This window comes from Protopterus annectens, chromosome 10.part0 (assembly GCF_019279795.1).
Source record: "Protopterus annectens isolate FY-2018-M chromosome 10.part0, PAN1.0, whole genome shotgun sequence".
NCBI lineage: Eukaryota > Metazoa > Chordata > Ceratodontiformes > Protopteridae > Protopterus > Protopterus annectens.
The window spans coordinates 1,116,676,229-1,116,701,503 of NC_056744.1; the positions used below are offsets into that span (position 1 = coordinate 1,116,676,229).

At 39.9% G+C, this 25,275-nt stretch overlaps 1 protein-coding gene across 2 annotated transcripts in view; it reads left to right on the forward strand.

Moving 5' to 3' along the window:
• The window catches only part of LOC122813502 (UDP-N-acetylglucosamine transporter-like), a 683,641-nt gene that overhangs the window by 495,298 nt on the left and 163,068 nt on the right, over window positions 1-25,275 (forward strand). For both annotated transcript variants that reach the window (XM_044085849.1, XM_044085848.1), the window contains exon 4: window positions 13,779-13,983. In XM_044085849.1, coding sequence (XP_043941784.1) covers window positions 13,779-13,983 — 205 coding nt within the window. The remainder of the gene's footprint in view (window positions 1-13,778; window positions 13,984-25,275) is intronic.

Here is a 25,275-nt window from a genome sequence, read left to right on the forward strand (position 1 = left end):
TTATCATACCACTGTCATTTGTACTGACCGTTTTTACTGCCTGGTGTGAGACCCGACCTTAACAAATGCTAAGCACCTCCTGCTGAAGTTGTTAACATCAGGTCTTCTCCACTGTAGCTTTTAACTGATTTGTCTTTTTCTGAATATCGGAACATAATCAACATGCTCCTTCAACTTCAAAAAAGTTACTTTCAAGTGTTTTTGCAACATTAAGGAAGAAAAAGAGGCCACAGATATGTAGATGAAGTAAAAAAGTGCAATGTTTCATATGCTTAAGTACATATTTAGTATGTACTTAAAATGTGAATTATATGTATAAATTAGCAATATCCTCAAACTAGACCTTTACTAGAATCAACAAAGTTCAGAGGTGAATACCTTTGGCAAACAAGCAAAAATAAGCAAGCTAAAAAAGCACAGCTATTGGGATTCAGAAAGGGCTTGCACCATTGGTAAGCCATAATATGAGTATCCAATCACTATTAGATACCCTTTCTGATTCAGAGACAGACCAATTCCAGTGATTCTACATAGTCAGTGAAATCACTATGGTGGGCATCATTATAGATGTGAGAGTTGTGTCAGTGTGTGTGGTAGTATGTGTGTGTGGTAGTGTGTGTTCTCCAGGGGCATGGCAAGTCTTGAAGGACTGTGTGTGTGTGTGTGTGTGTGTGTGTGTGTGTGTGTGTGTGTGTGTGTGTGTGTGTGTGTGTGTGTGCATGCGTGCGTGTGTGCGCGCGCATGTGTGTGTGTGAGTGTGTGAGTGTGTGTGTGTGTGTGTGTGTGTGTGTGTGTGTGTGTGTGTGTGTGTGTGTGTGTGTGTGTGTAAGCGCATCTGTGTATGTGCATGCATGATAGTGCGCATGTGTGTGGGTGAATTGATGAGTGTGTCTGTGAGTGTATCTGTGTGGGGAGTGTCATCTTCATTGAATGTCTGTGCATGTGTGGATGTCTGTGAGTGTGTTTGTATGAATGCCTGCAGGCATCTAGGGATGTGACTAAGGAGGGTTCCTTTCTCAACATGATGCCTGGATCACTTGTGGTATGTACTGCCAAGAAATGCTGTTTCACACTGGTGGTACTTATGCACATTTCAGAGACATGCAAATTAGGCAATAATGAGGTCTTCCTCATAGCAGCTATACCTATCTTTGAATTTCACTTCCTGAAATTGAGTCAATTGACCTGACTGCAGTAAAACCTTTACTTGACAGTGAGTGCATCTCTCTCTAAACAGTCCTAGTTAGATAAAGGAAGGGGAACTCAACTGCAAAATGTGGGTAAGATTGGGTCATTTGGAAATATGACTTGGGCTGCAAAGTACAGGTCACCCATCTGCAAACTAGATCAAATATGACTAACCTGGAGAAGTATTATCAGAGAAAAAGCTTGAGTGCCATTACTGAATGGGTCTGATGGTTTTCCTATGTTCAATTGAACTTGTAAAAGATACAAAACACAAACAAGTATTTAAAAGTAATTTTTGTAGGGGCAAGCTTCTCTGCACCTCCATGTGGGGGGCTTGGCTCAACACATCCCCCCATACCTCCCAACCTCTAAGTGTAAGAAGTCTGGACAAAGGCAAATATAATGGGGGGGGGACAAAGGTCCAAACACAGGGGCATATTTGAAATGTTGCTCTTATAAACTTAGCAAGTTGCTAGAATAGCAGGTTTTGTGTTAGTGTGCATTTTCTGAAAGATATGAAGCCTAAAACTCAAATTTGTGTTATTATTTAGTGATGTCACTCTTCAACTATTTGCCAAAAATTGAACACATTTTATGAGGAACAACCCAAAATATGAGGCAAAAATATGGATAGTTGAGAGGTATGCACCCCATCTTAGTTCTCCAAGATTACAATATAGTGGAATAAAACAGAAAACTCAACTGAAAGTGTATGGGTGGTTTGCACAGTCTAACTAACTACATTTAAAAATGCACAATTTAATATCCGTGGTGAAAGACCTTCATCGAAGAAGCAGTCAAAAGAAGTAAGTATACCAGGACAGTCTTTAATTTGACATCTTTAATTAATTCTAGGCTGAGGTTGGGAAAAATAGCTCAGATATGGTTGAAAAGTGATCTGGAAGCCTAAATTTGACAGGTATTCGTTTCCCCTTTTATTTTTTTTTAATTTCTTCTTTACTAGTCTCTAACAATAGAAATGCCATCTAGTAACTGGAACAGGAAATGAAGAGACGATAAGGTATGCTGCAGGACCAGACATTCACTCAGTTAAGAAGCTGTAAGGTGAACCATTTCAGTTAGTTCAAAAAGTGCATTCAGTGCTGTCAGCAGTGGGCAGTTGTTTTAGCTGTTTGTATGCTCGGTTGGGGGGCACTGCATGTCCCATACACAGTTCTGAATAGAAAAGAATTACAGAGCGACTAAGTCAATAGTGAGAAGATAAATGCAAGCTTAGTTATGGTAAACCGAAAATAAAAGAGTAGGGGAATCTCATAGGAATCATAGGAATTTTAAAGCTATTAAGAATTTTGACCATTACACCTATACAATTCCCAGCCTAGACTCTACCTCTCTCTTCAAGGAGGAATATGTCAGTCTTGTCCTGGGTGAATTTATGAATACCCATCCAGTTATCCAGGTCTTATTGAAAACATTACCTTATATGTATTTGAAATATATTTCAGAGGCGAGGGAGATGCTAAGTAATTAATCTGTCTCTCCACTTTGTTTTATTGATCTGCTGAAGCAGGTTTAGATCACTTATTCAAGAATTTCTGACATGGTTTGCTTAATGAGGATGCAGGAGATGCTGGACTACTGGATCCCTGATTGCTTAGAAGGCAAGGTGAAGATACCCTTTGTGGAGCCTAGGAGGCACAGAAGAGAGGGGTAGCACTTCTAGTCTTTTCTGGTACTATAGGGATTTTAAGCCCATGATCCTCTTTGCTTGGAACCCCAGGAGTCTTTCCAGTACCTTGATATGTCTGTTAAGATTTATCCCAAAGGGAGAATTGCATTCTATAACTAGTTAGATCAATAATGAAATCAAGGGTCAGTATCTTCTTTGGATCTGGATGATCTGGATGATACTCACCAGGTGATCAGCTGCCCATAAGTAGAAGGATTTCCTGATAACTGTTGCTACATGATCGTCAGAGGAAGGGAGCTATCAATCCCAATTCCCAGGTCTCTAACTACATTTTCAATTTGAACTGGGGTACTATCAGTGCTACATGCTGGACTGATAGTTAGGCTGCCAATGTAACATCGTTGCATTTTTTGGCAAACATGTTAAGCACATTTTTAACATAACAGGCATTTATAAGAGTAAACTCCTGCTGGAGGGCTTTTATGTCAGAGGTGGATTTGACACGACTCCCAGTTTGCAGTCATTCACAAGCTTGGTTAACCATATGTGTTGCTTTTTAGTCTGTAGGTCAGAGGAGTAAATACTGAACAAAAGTGGTTCCAGCAATGAGCCCTGTGGGGTCACCACTGGTCATCTTCTTCTACTCAGATGCTGCACCTGTCCCCTACACTGTGGGTTTTGTCTTTTAGCCAATTTGCTATCCATCTTACCATATAGGGATCTATTTGCAATGTATTTAGTTTGTAAATGATGTTAGGAGGAGGAAATGGGTCAGATTCCTTGGCCAAATCAAGGTAAGCTGTGTGTACAATGCAACAACTTTCAAAAGTTTATGCTACCATCTCAAAGATGTTAGCCAGGTTTAATAGACAGGATGTACCTTTTACAAAACTCATTTCCTGTGGATCTATCCTGATGAGATTTTTAATGACGGTATTAATCATTTATTTTTAATGTGTCCCATGGCCTTACAAATGCGGCACATCGTGCTGATGGGCCTATAGTTTCTTGGGTCAATATATGAGCCACCTTTATGGAATGGCATCACCAGTTCTGTGCACCATATTTTCAGGACTGAGCTTGTAGCCGGGCTCAATTTAAACAGGTAATGAAGAGGTTCCACCAGAGCGTATTTGGTAATATTTACTAATCAGCCAGGTATGTGTTCTTGGTCTTGGACATTTTCTTTGCATGTTCTTTAGTAATCGAGTGGAGTTTGAAAGCTATTGGGATCACAGGGCTTTGGATTGCCATCACAGATGTAAAATTTGTAGTAAATGTATGGGCTAGGATATTGGCAATGTCTCCCACATCTGGGTAGGATTTGTTTCATAGTATGAGTTCTGTACATCGTTGAGTGCTGTTTCTTAGTTTTCTGACATAGCTAATGGAGTGTTCATCACATGTAGAACACTTACAAGAGTGAACTCTGAAAGAATGATCATTTTAGATTGAACCTAAAATTATCAAAATCAGAAGATAACAGGGGGAAAAGGCCCTGTACACCCCCACAACCCCACTAATTATATATACAAACTCTGAAATCACACAATAAATGGTTAAGGGCAAATTCCCTGACCCAACTACATCATGATATCATTCAAAAGGCTGGTGACAAAAACTCCATGGAGAAGCATGTTCACTCATATGAGTGTTTAATCTTCCTTACAGGTTCAAAAGAATTCAGTTATATGAACATTCGATATTTTGACCTGTAACCAGCTAAAAAGTATTTTTAATTGTCCTTGGCTTCAGATGTCAACCTGAGTTCATAGTCTTTCTTAGTAGCTCTAATAGTATTTTTAAAATTACAAGTCAAATTCTTAATATTTTCCTTGACTTTGTGGTCCTTAGATCTGCATAAATGCTAATGAGCTTTTTCCTTTTATTATAGATTTTATTTATGTCAGTGGACCACCTGGATGGTTTGCTATTAAATTTTACATTATATTTGGATGTGGATGGGATTGTGGATGCTATGCATATATTTATGCAAGTATAAAACTCTCTGAGGTAATGCCAGGGGTCATGTTGTTCTAAGTGAATTTTGAGACTTCATCATAGAATTTGAGAAGATTTGTATGCTTGACGTCCGTGAAGTTTGATTTATTGGTGCCAGAGGGGTTACACAGATTGAAGGGAAAGGTTACTAGCTTATGGTCTGACATACTCAGAGGAGGAAGCTGCTAAAGTCGTTACTCATGATGATGCTACATCTGTAAGTATTATGTCAAGAACATTTTGTCCTTTAACTGGACTAGTAACAATTTGGTCCATTTAATTTTTCTTTATTAGGACTAAAACTTCTGAGCATATCTTATGTTGGTGGTGAAGGTACACCAATCAATTAATGGGTAGTTAAAGTATCTCAGAATGATGGTGTTACTGTTTATGGGGATTCATCCATGATGCTTAGGAACCTGATATGGGATTGTGGAAGGGGTCCTGTTACAGGCAATAAACTGATAATTGATTATTGTGATTTGAAGTTAGATACGTTCAGTTTTGGGGTCTCAGAATCTCTCTAGATGTGCTATAGTCTCTGACAAACATGGATATCCCACCATGTTTGTCATTAGGTCTGAGGATACATAATGTTACAGACGGAAGAGCCATTTTGATATGCAAAACCTTTCTTAGAAAAGAGAAATCAAGAAAGAGTAATAAGTGCACTTTTACTAAAATCAAAATGTGTGTGTGTGTGTGTGTGTGTGTGTGTGTGTGTGTCTGTGTGTGTGCTCACGTGCATGTGTGTGTGTATGTGTGTGCGTGTGCGTGTGTGTGTGTGTGTGTGTGTGTGTGTGTGTGTGTGTGTGCGCACGTGTGTGTGTGCACATGTGTGTGTGTGTATGTGTGTGTGTACGTGTGGGCATATGTGTGTGTGTGTGTGTGTGTGTGTGTGTGTGTGTGTGTGCATGTGCGTGTGCGTGTGTGCGTGTGTGTGTGCGTGTGTGTGTGTGTGTGAGAGAGAGAGAGAGAGACTGTACATGCATTTGTGATGTAACATGATATACTTGAGCAGTAGAAAAAAATCAAGTATTAGTTATGGAGCCATGGACTGAGTTAATATTTTTATTCTGACACAAGACTGTTATTTCTTCATGTGCAACATAAATACTTATCATGCTAAGCTGAGTAATGTGTTTTAAAAATGGTGCTATTCTTTGAATTTGACAAGCAAAAAAAGGAAAAAGCTACTCACCAGAATTTCTAATTAAAAATAAAGCATATGCCTTTTCTCTTAGTAATGATGAAATCAGAAGTTATTATATTAAGTAGTGGGGGTGTAGTTTGGTAACCCCTGCACAGTGGGTGCTGTAAGCTTGTACCAGCATAAAACTCTAACAACTTTCAAAAGTACATTCACAATCAATCTCATGATAGCAGTTGTTTGTATTTGAATCTGAATATCTGGTATTTATTACCAAAGTCATGGCAAAATCAAAGCAATAGGAAAAAGGGGTTAATGAACATCTGACTAGTGGAACTTTGCTCCTGAAACAAAGTCATTCTAGTATCATGAAAAGAAAAAGGCACTCCACCATGGATAAATGGTTCTTCAGTAACAAAATCAGTAGATCATAAACAAAGAACAACCAAAACACAACTAAAAGCATAATAAATTTTATTTAAGATAAACACTTTCATGCCTATAAAATGGTGCTTCATCAGACATAAAAACATTCAAGGCAAAAACATTTAAATATCATTCAAACATAGCCAGTAAAAAAATAACATGGTAGTCAAAGAACCAGTCATAGCATAATATACAAATTTACCACGTAAAGTAACATTGTAGCAAGTCATTCATATAAACTATTTAAGCAAATCACAAGAGTTTACGAAAGGTCTTAAAAGGACCTTACCAGTTAAACCTTATCCCTTATCGGCTTGTAATTTTATGATCCCCCGTACCTCATATTGTTTGGTTTTATGTTTAAAATCACCCATTCTCAAACCTTCAAGCAAAAGTTCTACGACCATAAAAGTAAATAAATGTGCATCACCATTCTCAACATAATGCTTAGCCAGTGCATTTTTAAGATCCTTTCTATGTACTGCATAGGCATTTTCTCTAATATGTTCCATAAGGGAGCGATTGGTTTTTCCAATATAAAATCACGAGCATGCACAAGACTGCACTAAATAAATTAAATTCTTAGATGCACAGTTTTATAGTACCATGTATAAACTATTTGTGTGCCAGGATGTATGATGGTATTGCTACTGGGTATGTAGGTGCAAAGCCTACAAGTCCTACATGGGCAGGTGCCTAAACAACCATTTAAAATTTTATTCTCATTAACTGATCTGGTGTTAAAGCATAGTAACCTTTTTAGAGATTTCTGATTCTTAAACAGAAAGAATGGTCTTTCAGAAATGATCTGTTTGAGCCTATCAATCGCTCCCTTATGGAATGTATTACGGAACCTGGTATGGTTTTGCTTAAATAGGTTTTATAAATAACTTGCTACAATGTTACTTTACGCTGTAAATTTGAATCTTATGCTATAATTGGTTCTTTGATTACCATGTTATTTTTACTGGCTATGTTTCTATGATATTTAAATGTTTTTGCCTTGAATGTTTTTATGGTCTGATGAAGTGACATTTTATAGGAGTGAAAGTACTTACCTTAAACAAATTTTATTATGCTTTTAGTTGTGTTTTGGTTCTTCTTTGTTTATGTTCTACATTCTAGTATCATGTTGTCAAAATGCTACTATTTTCTCTGAATTCATTAAAGAAAGAAGAAAGACAAATGTTTCCATACTTTGCATACATATCAAACGTGTGTCTTTTTTTCCAAGTAAGGGTGACTTTGGCGGTGAATACATATAGCACTAATTTCAGACAAGTTTTCATATGCAACCTTTTGATCTATACTAAAATATAAATGTTTTAATTTTTAGGAGATCCAAGGAATTTATTCAGGTGCAGCTAATAATTCTCACCATCTGTCTTCCTATAAACATGTACCATTTGCACATTGTGAACTTATTAAAAATGGGAGAATTGTTGCTGCATTCATAAATGGATATTTCACTAGAAGAAAGACATTCATCTATATGCAGAACAGTGAGGTAGTATTAAAGGGTTTGTAAAGTCAGTAGGAGCTGGATCTGGTGGTTCCTGATTCCTGATCCGTACTCATTTTACAATAATATGTTGTTGTTTGTCTTTTCGGCTTTTCCCGGTTAGGGGTCGCCACAGTGGAACTCCGGTCCGCTAATGATTGGCAGTAGACTTTTATGGTGCCGAGGTGCCAGCTCGATGCCCAACCTTCAATGAAGGAACGCCCATTCATGCATGTCTTTTGAATGCCACTTGACTGCGAGGAGGACATGCAGACTCCACACAAAAGGCACTCCAGCCGAGAATCGAATGGGAGAACCTCTTGCTGTGAGGCAACAAAGCTACCGCTGCACCGCCGGGGCAACTATATATATATATATATATATATATATATATATATATATATATATATATATATATATATATATATATATATATATATCTACATACACATCTACGTCTAAAGCTCGAAGTTTCAAAACTTCAAATTTTAATCAGTCGAGATCAGAAAATCAAAGTTTTAAACTTCAAAAATGAAATTTAAAAAATTACGCTTTTGCAGGGGGGGCAAGCTCCCCTGCTCCCCCACACCCCCTGCTAAATAAATATAGCAACTCTAAGATCACATTACAGTGAGGAAAATAGTAAATATCCTGTTCTGCACTGTAGGGTGATCTCCATTCAAAATATTCGAAGTTTCAAAACTTTGATCTTCTAGTCTCTACCATTTGAAGTTCGGAGTTTTGAAACTTTAAACTTCTGAAGGGGATCCATATATATATATATATATATATATATATATATATATATATATATATATATATATATACACATAGATACAAACACAAACTAAATGCAGGGAAGACCTCTGCTCAGGCATTGCTAGAATCTCTCAAATGAGACTCAAGCACAAGACTTTTTGCCAAGCTGTGAGGTTTCCTAACTGTAAGGAAAATGCTCTAAAGAGCATACTGAATAAGTTCATAGGTTTATAGGTAAGTACTAGGCTAGATACCCTTGTAGGCAATTTTAAGCCTAGCCAATTTCCCTTTTGTGCTTGAAATAACCTATCCCATTTGGTTATAGACTGGCCTTAATTATCCCATGGTCAATAATCATACTTTGCCTCTAATAAAAAAAACTGGGATCATGCCATAAATAATTTGAGGTGACTCATGCATAGATAAAGCATGTAGGAGCTGCATCTGTCCATTAGTAGTACAGCGGGCAGTCCTGGGGTAACTTTTCCTTTCCCATCCATATAGCTAAGTTGCGCTTGAATATGGACAGGGATGAACTTTGTTTTATGTGAATGGGGAGCCTGTTCCACAGCAGCAGTATGCTATGAGAAACTGTTCTGGTGATGTTGTTGAAGAAGTTTAGATCCCTAGTCTGAGTATTTCTGATGCCATTTGACTTGCTGATGTGCACTAAATCCATCAGTAATGGGTTGGAGGATGTCTGGTATGCCAGACACAGGTCACTTTTTAGCAGTCTGTAGAATACTGAGTATAGTGACAGGGGTTTGAGTCGATCCATATAGGACATGTTGTTTAGGCCTTATATCCTTTTAGTAAGGTATTTTTGTGGGTGTTCCAGTTGTTGCATGTTTCTATACAGATATATGCCAAACAGGACATTATATTCAATGAATGGCCTAATTTGGACTGAGTAAACGGGGACAATGACATCTATAGATCTAGTCACAACCCCTTTGTTTATATGCTGTGCAGTGTAGAAGGACTTTCTTACAGCAATAGACACATGTTGGTCAAAATTTAGATCATTGTCCATATATGTTCCCAAATCCTAAACAATTGGGTCAACTTTTAGGAGCTATTGTCAATGTAGTAGTTCCCCGGGTAGATGATTTCCCAAAAGATACAACAATGCATTTTTTTGTCATTTAATTTCAGACAATGATTTTGACACCAGTTATTCATTTAAGACAAACTTTCCTGCAGGATGGCTATTATTATCATTTGAGAGGCTCCTGTTGGCCAAATGGCAGTGACACCAGCACTGTATGCTGGAGGTCTTTGGTTCGAGTCCCAAATAAGAACTCATGTTTTTTTTTGTTTTTTAACATCTGTGATTTCATAAAATGCTTGCTAATGCAAAACTTGTTTTTGTATTATTTTTCAAAATATAAAAGAGAAATGTTTAAAATATATTCCTTATTTTGTATCTTTATTTCTGACTCATGAGCTAAGAAGGTTAACTATAATATACTTTATGGAGTCGTTATCTTTTTCCATCTTTGTGAGACAGTCGAGTTAGTATATTTAATTGCTGTGGTTGTGGAGGCAGAGCCACAACACTGGGAGTGTGTGCAGGGGGGTGAAATCCCTCATATAAAAGAAACGTTTGTGGTTGTTTAATGTGCTCACAAATGTACCATATTTGTTTCTATTTGAGATCACTTCAGTTTGATGATTTTTTTCAGATAATAATAACCAATGAACTTGTTTAACATATTTACTGTTTATCAAAGCTCATTGGCAATATAAATACATATATATATATATATATATATATATTTATATATATATATATATATATATATATATATATATATATATATATATACAGACACACACACACACAAATATATTCATATATATATATATATATATATATATATATATATATATATATATTCATGTATGTATGTTTATACACACACAAGAAATGTGAAAAAATGTGCCAACCAGAAAAACAAGCTTCAAAGAGGCTCATATACACCAAAACCAAACTAGAGTTGTTGGCACACTTGGGGAAAGTACGAAGTAATCACTCCACTGTGATGCCCAAAAATATAAAAAGAGCACTTTAATTCAAAATAAAACCACACATAAACTCTTAATAGAATCATCATGTTTTTGTCCAGTAATTAGGACTTCATCAGATACTGAGCTAAACTAACCCCTTCCATGTATATACCCACAATAATTATCATTAAGTAATAATGAATCAATTTACCCCATCAACCTTTTAAAGGTATATCTCAAGGTACATATCCAAATACGTTCAGATAAAAATACATTATATACTTAGTATCCAAGATTCTTTGCCAAGAAATGACTAAGAAACAATAAGTGATAAATTGCAGTACACTTCTCCATTAAATCCCTACAACAAAAAACGTATAGGTAATATTACAACTATCAGTGGAGGAAGAAAAGAAAGTGAAAAACTGTATAATGTGCTAAACAGAAAAATCAAAGAGCAAAAACATTATTAACATGCAGAATAGTATTACAAACTAACCTACAAAACTAAAATACACTCCAGTTCATCTAACTAAACCTACCATTTCATTAACCAGGTTAATAAATAATCCAAATAAAATACTTCCCAAAAATATTAAAAAGTCTTTGCTGCCATTTAGTGGACCAGCATGTAAATGTATAAAAAATATAATAAGAAAATGAAGTATGTTAAAAAACAATACCTGTGTCACCACAGCGGTCTTTAAATAGCACAAAATAACATCTATAAAGGGGAACAAACACATATATAAATGTATAAAAAAGTCACAATGCTCTGTCAACAATAACATCACTGAATTATTTTAACAAAAAGTTGTGTGTGTATTTACAATAAATGATAAATGTTAAAATAAATTATAACTTTGCTGATCTAAGTTTCAAGACAGGGGCCAAGGAGACATTATGATTCAGACCAGGCAGTCTATTGGCTTTCAGCACTAATTCCAGTAGATTTTCCTGTATTCAATTATAGTATCTCATGCCCCCCCCCCCCTTGGATCCTTAAGAACGTCTTCCAAGACCAAGAAAGTAAATACAGCCTATGTGCAAGTTAACGTATGCCTATACAAGGCATTTACTTTTTCTTTTGTTCTGATATCATAGAGATCCTCATAAATCCTCTTTCTGAGCATACACTGAGTGTTCCCTACATAGAAGACATCACATTTTTGAAAAGGGCCAGATAAATCTCCTCTTTGCTATCACAGTTAAAAGTCCTAGCTTGTATATATCTTTCTCTTCATGAAATATACATGTGTTCACTACTAGCTATGTATAAGCACTGAGCACATCTTCCACATTTATAAGTCCTCAGTCTTTTTCTACTTGAAGCTCTATTTTTATGCTTAGCTATTTCTAATAAATCTTTAATATTACAGCCTTTCCTAAAACAAATTTAATAGTTTTTTTTAATATCCCCTCCAAATCTGAATAACCCACATATGCATGTATACACACACACACACACACACACACACACACACACACACACACACACACACACACACACACACACAGACCTATTAGACATAATTTGCCATCTGCCCTAAAGTTGCTACTTCTGTTAAAACAACAGCTGAAAATATACACCAGTACATGTGGCTAGGCTGCACAGACATCAGTAGACACTAAAAGACACCTATAATGTGTCAGATCTGTGTGGCTTGGTGACAAAGTACTACACCTAAATTAACAAAAAATGCTGTAAAGCATGAATGACTAATTCACAGAATGTGTTTTTTTTCACTATTGTATATTATAAGTTCATATAACAATATTGTAGGAGATTTCTGGTTTCAATATGTATGTGTATGAGTGTGCATATGCTTGCGTGTGTGAATGTGCATGTGCATGTGAGTACATGTATGGTGTGTCAAACAGAGAACATGTTCATGTTTTTCATCAGTGTGCATCTCTCAGTTCTTGGCCATTTCACTGTTTCCCTTTCACAAACTGAAGACTGTACATTCAGGCAATCCCTGTAGCGTACAGCATTCTTTATATATGCAGTCTAAACAGCACTCTGCTGTAGCATGCACCCCTACAGTAAAATGTAACTGTGTCCCATTAGCAATATGCAATAATAGGAAATGGTCATATACACTGTGCAGCCTTACTGTTACACACTTCCCACCCCACAGCACCTGTTGCACCTAGTGTAGTTAAGGTATAGTATAGAAATTAATTATTGTTTTCTGTACCAATGCCCTACCAGCCCCCCCCCCCAGATCTCCACGCCTCTCTCCCCCAGTGACATGTTTTCTGTTGATGGCAGTCAGTACATCATGCTGCTGCTCAAGGCACCAGTTTGTGTCATGCTCTGGTATACAGAATGCCCCAGTGGGAAATGGCAAATTCTTCTTCTGGAATTCCCTTCAGTCTGCACTGCAGCTAAGATGCCCTTTGTAGTATATCTAGAACTCAGAATGGAGGACATCTCTAGTTATAGCTGCCTAGGGTTTTTTTTTCCAGCTAAGAACTGACCTTATATATTTTTTGGAAATTAATATAAATTGCGAACTCAAAAATTCAAAATTATAAAGTGCTAACCTATGTCATCTTTCATAATATTTTAGGCTACCACTGAGATTTTGGGGCAGTTATTTACATGCATAGGTTACCATGTGTGCCCTTTTTGAAAGGTACATTACATCATTGGTGTGTTACTAAAAATATAGTATGAAACACTTGTATAGTTCTTATTATTTATTTTGATTTATTTAACATTTGTTGACCAGAAAGGTTTGACTACAACAGAGCCTATTTTCAGTGAAGGCTGAGGAGAAATGTTCCAGACATATCTTTGAACTGTGGGAGGAAACCAGAGTACCTGGAGGGTGAACATGCAGACTCCACACAGAAGGCACCCCAGCCGAGAATTGAACTGGAGAACCTCTTGCTGTGAGATAACAGTGTTAACTGCTGCAACACTGCACCACACATTATTAATTATAACAAGCACTGATATATTTTTAAATTATCATATTGGTCAGAAGTTAAACTAGATATATGTTATACTAATGGTAAATTTATATCAGTACACATTTATCTGCATCATTGACTATTTTTGTATATTTTATTTTTTTCCTTAGGAAACCACAGTATCAGCCAAAGCAATCACTCTGAAGTATGTTTCCTTAGTTACTCTGGTCTTTCAGGCAACCTCTTTAGTATTAATAGTGCGACATTCTCGGACATTAAAAGAAGATGGACCACGTTACTTGGCATCTTGTGCAGTTGTCAATGTTGAACTGATGAAGTTTGCAGTTTGCTTTCTTTTGGTCTTCAAAGACAGCAGTATGTATGATATTAGTTTCATTACATCTTTATTTTATCAACTGTAAATATACATGACTAAATCTTTGATTCAATGTTTTTATAAGGGCTGGGATTCAATAAAAGAAAATCTCCATGTCAGAATAGTGCAGCAGCTTCTGCATGGAATATGGCCGCCGAGCGATCCAGTAAAGAAGGCTGGGGGTGTGCATGAGCTTGCCAGCACTATTCTGACACGGACACCACTGAATAATGCTAATTACCTCATTTGCTGGTGAAAACCATGCAAATGAGGTGAATTAGCAATTTATTAAGGAGGCAGGCATCCATGTCAGGGCAGTGTCCGTTGCAAAAATATATATGGTTACTAACCAAGTACATTTCTACAAAAATGAAAACAGGGGCATGACAGCTCAAAGTAAAGCATGTATTATGACTATTAGGCATGCCAATGGCCAATGGCATGGAAAACAGTTGCAAAATTATGAAAATCAAAGTTTTTTTTTTTTTTGGCCAATTTCAGGGTAGCACAGCTGCGCAGAAACAAGATTGTGCAGAAAATTAAAAAAAATGTAAAAAGATAATTTTAAGTGAAATATGAATTTTGCCATTATAGTGGATAGCATGCAAAACCAAAAAAATACAGATAACAGTAGTAGCTAAGGAGATAGGCTCCGGTGTAGTGGTATAACAAGGGACTAAGGCAGTGGGGTATGCAAATTAGCTAAATTTATTGAATAGCAAAATGGGAGACCTCGTCTGCCTGCACCTAACCGTGAGGAGCTATAATGCTGCAGTGTAAGCAGGAGAAGTAGCTGACATGAAAAGGGGGTGTGTCCTGCTTGGTGTAAGCACATTGAAGCTCTGCTGCCTCTATTTGTGCTTAGTTAAGGACAGCTAAGCAAGGGGGTGTGTCTGAGCTAGTTCAAGAAATCCAGAGTGTGTTCTTGTCCCTAGGAGGTTCTTTTCTGCTCAAAACTGTTTACTATAGCTACAGAGGTTTGCATGGTGAGCTGCTGGGCTTAAACACAACGGAAATACAAAAAAAAAAAAAAAAAAAAAAACAACAGGAACTCACAGAAGTCTTTACATTTGAGCAGCGGGTTTGTGTGGCACACCACTGGGCATAGAAGGGGCAGAAATGGAAAGAAAAAAATGAGAAATAGCAGAATAAAGGCACTCAAGTACTAATAATATAGCTAGCAGGTGGAATGCATCATAGTCAGTCAATCACACAGGCAGCATCTGCAGCACACCAGTATAAACTATGCAAACACCTTGCAGTCTGTTTTTTCCCACAAACTCTGCACCTTTCGTGTACACACTCGGGAGAATTTTAACTGACAAATGTTAGGGGCTGCTGTTGCTTTGATACATCAGTATGTGCTCGAGGCTGAGGGTGGTGAGGAGGATAATGCTGACAACTATCCCAGACTGAGGAGGAGAAGAGTATTCAGACCCAGGATAACCTACCAGGGGCTACATGATCTGGAGAATCTAGAGTGCTACAGGGTGGACAGGGATTTACTTCAGCAACTCTGTGAGCTGTGCCGGCCTAACCTCAGACCCAGAGCCAACAGAGTGGAACCCATCCCAGTGGAAACCAAGGTTTGTGTAGCCTTAAGAATACTAGCTACAGGTACCTTCCAAAGACCTACTGGGGACATCATGGGGGTCTCACAGGCATCTGCATCCAGGATACTCCACCAGTTCCTGGATGTCATGCTAACACATGCCAGTGAGCACATGTATTTCCCCAGCACTCGTGAGGAGAGAACCAGCAATATTTGTCTCTTCCACCATGTAGCAGACTACTCAGAGGTACTGGGTGCCATAGACTCATGCACATTCACATCAAGGCACCACCTGCTGAAGAGGGTAGAATCTATGTCAACTACAAGAGCTATCACTCCATCAACTGCCAGGTCATGTGCAATGCCCAGGGCATTATCATGAATGTGTGTGCTGGCAGCCCTAGTAGTTGTCACGACTCCCATATCTGGCATGCCTCACAGCTGTACCAGGCATTTTCCAGGGGGTACATCCCATATGGCTATCTGGTGGAGGATGCTGGCTATGCACTGGGGCCATGGATGATGACACCCATCAGAAATGCACACACACACACACACTGAAGAATGCCATAGTGAGGCACATGCACAAACCAGGAACATTATAGAGTGTGTGTTTGGAATGCTCAAGTCACAGTTTCACTGCCTCGACATATCTGGTGGAGCCCTGCATTACTCTTCACCCATATGTGCACATATGTTCATAGTATGTGCCATGCTACCCAACATGATCCTGTGTAATCAGCTGCAGCAGGAGCATCACAGGGAAGGGCCACACAGCCCCCCTACCATTGCCAAAGCCCTGACAGGCACAAGGGGACTCACAGGAGAAACCACCAGAGCCTTCACCAGTAGGCAGACGGAGGTGTCCCCAGTATGACCAGGCTTTGGCAAAGAGGCAACTCATGGTGCACACACTGACCACTGACACTGTAGGGACCCAGGGACTGACATCTCTCCCTGACTCGCACACACAGTAAAATGGATGCCACACACATATCACACTACCTGTATCTTACCATGTATAGGCTGTGTACTGCATGGATCTGACAGAGCCAGCCCTCAAGCACTGTCCTCACAACTGCCACAGAAACAAAGTAAGTCAGTCTTCTTAACAATAAATGAATGGAGTAATACATTGTGGTAGCATAGTTATGGTATCGCTGCATGCATGCAAAGGAATGGGGTGCCCTACTAGGACAGCAGCAGACAACTGACAGCTATGTCAGATAACAGGAAATGCCTACCCAATACTGGCTTCCCCAGAGAATACAGTACTCCCATAGGTGACAAATCTCACTGCAGTATATGTGGAGGTCTAACAAACTGGGGGGTCATATGTCACATGCATGGATGTCAATGTGGGGGTCCCATACTCACCCCTAAGCCTCACCCAGCAGGTCATCCATAGAAAACCATAGAGAAATGTCTGGCAAAAGCCCATAAATGGGGACAATGATGAAATATGCCCATACAGACCTACACAGTGATATCACAGCAGGTCTTGCAGTTACACTAAGGCTCTGAAGGGTGAGAGGTCTGAAACCCAAATGTTGCCATTACAATCTAACCTGTGGTCTTTAGTGATATGCCTGTAGTCTGCAAGACAGGCACTATACTATGCTAAATGGAACCAAAATGTAAAGGGAACATCAGCACAGTCTGTACAAATGTGGACAGCTGAAAGCTGCACCCCCCCACACACACACACATATGTTCCCATAGAAATGCAGTAACAGTAATGTTTTTAGGGTATAAGCAGAAGAGCAAAATTCCCAGTGCTGTCCCAATCAACTTGATAACCTGTTGCATGTCCACAATATGCAGGGGTCAATGAGCTATGTATATGTGTGGTCAGTACTGTCTGTATGTGGCTTGTTCTTACTCCTGGCTGTCATGTCTTAGTGGCCTAGGTTCAGTACTGTGGTTGACAGGGTCCATGTTCCAAGAAAAAAGTGTCAACTATTCTGCATGTCCAATACAGCTATGCTGGGAGTTGTACACACTGTCCAGATGTCAATATCTGCTACTGAAGGAAAGCTGGACAGGTCAGGGATAGGGGGCCACAAATATGGACAGTACACAGCTCAGAGTAACCTACACAGTGCCTAGCATACCCCTCAACTGTACAGACATTTTGCAGAATGTCCAGAGGTTCGCATTATATTTATGGTCTCTTTATCAGGAAATTGTAGTTTCCTGGCAAATCATTGGCAAATCACAAAAGACTAAAGTCAGAAAATAATGACAGATTGTAGTTTCAGACTTCATACTCTTTAGGAAAATGCATGCTAGTGCAAAATCTATTATTGTATCACCTTACTAAGTTTGTAAGGCCAGTAGTTAACAATGGTCCCTATATGTAGTCCTCTGTCCCTAAATTACCTATGGTTTTGTCCAGATATCTGGCTCCAAAAAGTCAGGAGATATGGTGCCTGGTAGGACAGCAGGTTCCTGAGGGTCAGTGTATTACCAGATTATAAAAGGCTGCCAACACTGTGTCAACACTGACAACATGTCACTGGCCAACATCCATACTCCAGGAATGACAGGTTGTCACAGAAGGAGTACAGGTATGCCTTATATATCTGTTCTGCTTGTCCTAACATTGCATTTGCCTGCTAACTATTTGCAAAACAAGAAAGGGTCATGTCAAAGCAGCAATGGCAGACAATGGGGAAGCAGATGTCATACCCAGAAAGCAAGCAATTACCAAACCGGTCTCCCAACTATCTATGTTTGGCAGAGCATTATTAACACCCTATCCCCATGTGTGGGCTTTTGTCTGACTGTCATATATGGGCCTGTCCAGATGTCAGTCTGTGATGGTATGACAGCTAGGCCCACATGTAGCCTCATAATAACATATAGCAACACAAACCATCTAAGGAACGCAGCAAATGTAGTGGTGCAATGATGGACAACCTGCTAATAGATATACTTTGAGGTGTGAAGTCCCCCAACCTTGTGTGTGATGTTATGACATTTACCCCGCTCACATCAGAATTACAAATACATAACAGCAGCCACTGTGGCCAAACCCTGTGATGGCACTACAGAAGAACAAAGAGACACACATAAAGGGAAGGGGAAAGACTGGCCAGACAAATGGAGAATGTGCACACCAGAACAAATTGTGCAGTAACATAAGTGCCATGCAGTGTATGGAGTCAGTAAGGATCACCTGCAAATACACAGCACACACACCCATGTAAGTGGAGGTCCGCAACAAAACAAAACCTAAACAAAGGACACCTCAGAGGCAAAAACACATGAGAACTCTACAAACCTAGACACCACAGACCATGCAGACTCCACACACCAGGGTCTTGCAAACACTAAGGCCTCATCCCAAACCCCAAACACATACCCTATACAAATAGGCTAACAGCACTGTCCCTCTTCCCCGTTCCATACAGACTCTAATAAGGTGACCCCTGTCTGGCATACAAAGCAATCCAGACCCTGACTTGATGGGACTGTTGCACATCTGGAAGTCAAGGCCCACTCAATTAACCTGTAGGCGTAGCATCAATCTGGGCTGTGGTATCAGTATGGCTTGTTGGTGTGACAGATACATGTCCCACACACTCCGCCATCTGTGGAATACACTCCCTGTCCACAGCAAGCCAAGTGCCTCAATATCCTAGTGATGTTCTCCCTGAATAAGTGCATGGGAAACACAAAATACAGTCCTGTGATTCTACCCGTGTCCCTGCTGGACAGGAGCTCTGTGTGCTGACATGTCTTAACCTGGGTTACACCCTCATCTGCATGGGTTATAAGGGCTTCAGGACCAATACCCTACTAATGTCATAGCAACCTATTAACTTATACACAACTGTCTGTCAGTGGTTCCAACCATTACTCTGTACTGCTCTGCCACTGACATACCTGGAAGTCACAGTGTTTTGTGGAATATACTACACATATACTGGACATTTCTGCACAATAGAATGCACCCTGTATCCATGGCCATACCTCTCAATCTCTGACAGCAAGACATCTGGACAAGGTCATAAATAAAAGTGGGACAAAGGCCCAATGATAGACATGTGTTTTAAATATTGCTCTTACATACTGAGAGAGTTGGTAGAATAATGGGTTTTGCATTAGCAGGAAATGTCTGAAGGTTATGAAGTCTGAAATACTAATGGCTGTCATTATTTGTAACATCAGTCTTCAATTATTTGCAACTAACTTGCCATAAAAACACAAGTTTACGTAGACTGGACGAAACATCTAGACAAACACCTGAACAATCTACCAAAAACTGTACATTTGAGAGGTATGGCCACACCAGGATATGACTTTTCAGGTAAAAAGAATACCACACAAGCAGGTGATACCCAGCCAATATATCACCAAGATGCTGGACTGTTTACACAGCTTCATCAGTCAACTAGCAGTAGCCACACCTCCCAACTGGCTTTTTTTGGCAAGAAGGTCTATAGTTGGGCTAATAATATTGGTCTGTGCATCATACATCGTGTATTCCTCTGATAAGGCACTGCACTAAAGTGAGGATGTCTGTCACTAGGTAATGACACAAGCCATTCTAGTGTCAGACTTTAAATATGTCAGAAAAAATCTGCTAAAACAAACCCTGTACCTCTAGCAAATTCCTGTTTACTTTTGAAAGGTATGGCTGTAGCACACAAAACCCCAGACTGGAGTGCAACTATCTCTGGAATGGAGTCCCACTCTTACTATAAAAGGTCATAATGGGCATGCTCTTACACTTAGAGAATCACAGCCCATGTCAAAACCCACATCGGACTATATGACTGTATTGTGCATATATGTCTTTGCATACAGACAGCTATGTACACCTTAACCTCCCTACACACACCCATCACAGCGAACTACCCTCAGTTAGCTGTAGGTGGCCCATATGTGATATATCTGCATCTGGTACATGTGATACACAGACATATATATGGGCTACATATAACAATATGTGAAACATACATACACATAGACATGGGGAAGAGAGAGACAGACAGTGATACAGAGAGAGACACAGGGGGACACACAGAGAGTGAGTCATACACAGGAATACCCTGAATGGCATAGAGTGATGTCCTGCTGCAGACAGTGGCATACCGGTCATAACCAGTCGTACATGCCAGCATGAAGGCGAGCTCCATTGTGTAATAGTACTGAGGTGGGGGTTATAATATTACATCACCTGCCTTTATGTGTGTGTGTGTGTGTGTGTGTGTGTGTGTGTGTGTGTGTGTGTGTGTGTGTGTGTGTGTGTGTGTGTGTGTGTGTGTGTGTGTGTGTGTGTGTGTGTGTGTGTGTGTGTGTGTGTGTGTGTGTGTATATGTGTGTGTGTTTGTGTGTGTGTGTGTGTGTGTGTGTGTGTGTGTGTGTGTGTGTGTGTGTGTGTGTGTGTCTATAGGTTCAGGTATTCAGAGGCCGTTCCCACTCAATACACTTCCCATTGCCCTAATTCACAAGATCTACTGATGTAATTCACCATAGAGGTACCATTGAACACCGGTTAGGCCTATAAGCTTTGTAGTGCATGCCATAACTGTGTAACACTACAGTACAAATAACTAGATAGGTAGGGGTTCTAATGTCAGTCCTCGCAAGTGTGTGTGTGTGTGTGTGTGTGTGTGTGTGTGTGTGTGTGTGTGTGTGTGTGTGTGTGTGTGTGTGTGTGTGTGTGTGTGTGTGTTTGTAGGTGAAACAGTTTTAGGCCATTCCCACCCAGTGCACTTCCCAGTGCCCTACTTTAGCAGTCCTACTGATGTCATTCCCCTTAGAAGTACCTTTGGACAGCCCTAGCCCAGTAAGCTCTGTTGTGCATGCAAAAACTACGTGACAGTATAGTACAAATAACTAGATAGGCAGGGGTTCTATTCTCTGTTCTGGAAAGTGTGTGTGTACAAGTGTTTGTAGGATTAGGTATTTTGAGGACTTTCCCACCCACAACACTTTCCAGTGGCATACTTTAACAGCCCTGATGATGTCATTCACCCTAGAAGTACCTTTAGATATTTGTCAGCCCTATAAGCTCCGTAGCATGTGCAATAACTGTATACTGTAGTACAAATAACTAGATAGGCAGGAGTTCTAGTCTCAATTCCGACAAATGTGTGCATGTGTGTGTATGTGTTTGTGTGTGTGTGTGTGTGTGTGTGTGTGTGTGTGTGTGTGTGTGTGTGTGTGTGTGTGTGTGTGTGTGTGTGTGTGTGTGTGTGTGTGTGTGTGTGTGTGTGTGTGTGTGTGTGTGTGTGTGTGTGTGTGTGTGTATGTGTGTGTGTGTATGTATGTGTACAAGTGTTTGTAAGTGTGTATGTTTGTAGGATAAAGTATTTTGATGTCTTTTCCACCCAAAACACTTCCCAGTGCCCAACTTTAGTAGTCCTGCTGATGTCATTCACCTTAGAAGTACCTTTGGACACTTGTCAGCCCTATAAGCTCTGTAGCATGTGCACTAGCTGTGTAACACTGTAGTACATATAACTAGATAGGTAGGTGTTCTAATCCCAGCCCTGGTAAGTGTGTGTGTGTGTGTGTGTGTGTGTGTGTGTGTGTGTGTGTGTGTGTGTGTGTGTGAGAGAGAGAGAGAGAGAGTATGTGTGTGTGTTTCTTTACAGGTGAAACTGCTTAGGCCATTCCCAACCACTATACTTCTTAGTGCCCTACATTAGCAGTCCTGCTGATGTCATTCCCCTCAGAAGTACCTTTGGACAGCCTTCAGCCATATAAGGTCTGTGGCACATGCAATAACTACATAACAGTATAGTACAAATAGCTAGATAGTCAGGAGTACTATTTTCAGTTCTGGCAAATGTGTGTGTGTGTATGTTTGAGGGCAAAATATTTTGAGGACCTTCCCACCCACAACACTTCCCAGTGCCCTACTTTAGCAGGCCTGCTGATGTCATTACCCTTAGAAGTACATTTGGACAGCCCTCAGTACTATAAGCTCAGTGGCACATGCAATAAGTAAATAACAGTATAGTACAGATAATATTCTACTCTCAGTTCTGGCAAATGTGTGTGTGTGTATGTTTGTAGGGCAAAATATTTTGAGGACTTTCTCACCCACAACACTTCCCAATGCCCTACTTTAGCAGGCCTGCTGATGTCATTGCCCTTAGAAGTATGTTTGGACAGCCCTCAGTACTATAAGCTTAGTGGCACATGTAATAACTAAGTAACAGTATAGTACAGATAATATTCTACTCTCAGTTCTGGCAAATGTGTGTGTGTGTGTGTGTGTGTGTGTGTGTGTGTGTGTGTGTGTGTGTGTGTATACATGGGTGCGAAGGTGTTCCTAAGTGTGTATGTTTATAGGGTAATGTATTTTGATGTCCTTTTCACCCAGTACATTTCCCACTGCCATACTTTACAAGGGTCTTTGATGTACTTCACTATAGACATACCTTGGGACACTGTTAAATCCTATAAGCTATGTGGCACATGTAATAACTGCATAACACTGTAGTACACATAACTAGATAGGTAGGGGTTCTAAACTCAATACTGGCAACTGTGATACTGTGTGTGTGTGTGTGTGTGTGTGTGTGTGTGTGTGTGTGTGTGTGTGTGTGTGTGTGTGTGTGTGTGTGTGTGTGTGTGTGTGTGTGTGTGTGTGTGTGTGTGTGTGTGTGTGTGTGTGTGTGTGAATCATATCCTCCGTGTGTGTGTGTGTGTGTGTGTGTGTGTGTGTGTGTGTGTGTGTGTGTGTGTGTGTGTGTGTGTGTGTGTGTGTGTGTGTGTGTGTGTCTGTGTGCACATGGGTTTGAGTGAGAATCATATCCTCTGGGGATGTAGGTTATACCATTTTGAGGCATGTACCACCCAGTACACATCCCATTGCCCTACTTTACAAGGCCTGCTGATGTCATTTACCTTAGCTGTACCTGTGTACACTTGTCAGCCTTCTAAGCTCTGTGGGATGTGCAATAACTGTGTAATACTATAGTACAAATAATTAGATAGATAGGGGTTCTAATCTCAATACTGGCAACTATACTAGGTGTGTGCAAAGCATATCTCCTGTGGCTGTTGTGTGTCTAGGTTATACCATTTTAAGTCTTGTTGACCCCCTACCCATGACATTACTTTAAAGAGCCTGTTAATAGCATCTGCCTCACATACACTGTGTAACACTGTACAGCCCATACCAGTCATCTGTACAAATGAACATGAAATACCCATATGTTTGCAACCTATATGTGGTCTGTGTCCCCTAACAATGAGCATTCCTGTGATATCATTGCCAAACATGTCACATTTACCATAGTGACACACATGCCACCATCAGACATTATACTTGACTGACATATCATGCTGATACAAGGTCTGCCACTCTATCACTTATGCAGGTTTGTAGGAGCAGTAGATGAGACCATTCACCATTTCTGGTGGGTTATCCCACCATCCATGAAGGCATTCACAAGATTACTTGTTGTAAGAGGTTGTGTGTTATGTCCCAGGCATATAATCTACGTGGAGCATGTCATGTGTACGTAGCACTATAGTACATACAAGTGGATGGGTAGGGTTACTAATATGTCTATTGGTAACTGCATATGTGTTTCTGTATGCACAGACCCTGTAACTGTCTTTACTGTGTATATGTGATGGTTATACCTTTTTGTGTGCCTCTTCCACCCTGTGAACTCTGCTACTGCCAACCCAGTTTCAGCCCATATAGATGTCATCCACCATACAATCACAGTTACACAGTTTCTAACACCAAGCCACTGTGGTGCATGCAATGGTTGTATCACTGTGTATTGTAGATAAATACATGGGTAGGTCATCTACTCTGAGAAGTGTCACTTCCATATGCATGTGTGATTCAATGCATGTCTCCATGCAGCAGTGTGTGTGTATGTGTGTGTGTGTGTGTGTGTGTGTGTGTGTGTGTGTGTGTGTGTGTGTGTGTGTCAGATGGCTGTAACATGTTAAGGGCCTCTGAACCCACTATTGGCAAGCCTATCAGCCCCTGTAATTGTCACACACTTGAATAGTAGTGGCAGACACTGCAACACTACATTACCTCTGTGCTATTTCTGTTAAGCATCCAGCATTATCATTCGTAAGACTGTGCAGGTAGGGGCTGTGCTCTGCCCTTCAACAGCTGCCCCATGTACAGGACTATGACTCTGTGTGTGCTACCAGCATGAGAGGCCAGACATGCATATGAATTAACAGACATACATGCTGGTGATTGTCAGGTTAGACTAACACAGGTGTGAGCCTGTGGTCCTACAGAACCCCAGGTGATATGTATGAAGGCTAGCTGGCTCTGTCAAGGGTATGTATGGAAGGTCACACTATCTGCCAGAATTGTCCCTCCCACACTGTTACATGTAAACACACCTGGTAAACATGTACATATACAGCTGAACCTTGGCTATGAAAAGGTCACTGTCTTTCCACTCCGCCTTACTCATCATTGCTACTGTCAGCAGGCCCACAGCCTGCAGACACACAGACACTTGAAACCCAAACAAAATACAGTATGTGACACTACAATCAGTCAGCAGTACTAACAGCAATAGTGCATCATGGCTAACAAGGTACATACACTTAGATGTGTACCCATAACTATTTCCAGCAGACAGCACCTTACACAGTATTACATTACATTACTACACTGTACTATATTCACCCTGTCCATCAGACCCATATGAGGATGTCTCTACATTGATGGTATGGATGACAAGGGTGTGACACAAGTATCACCACATGCACAGGTTGTGGTGGG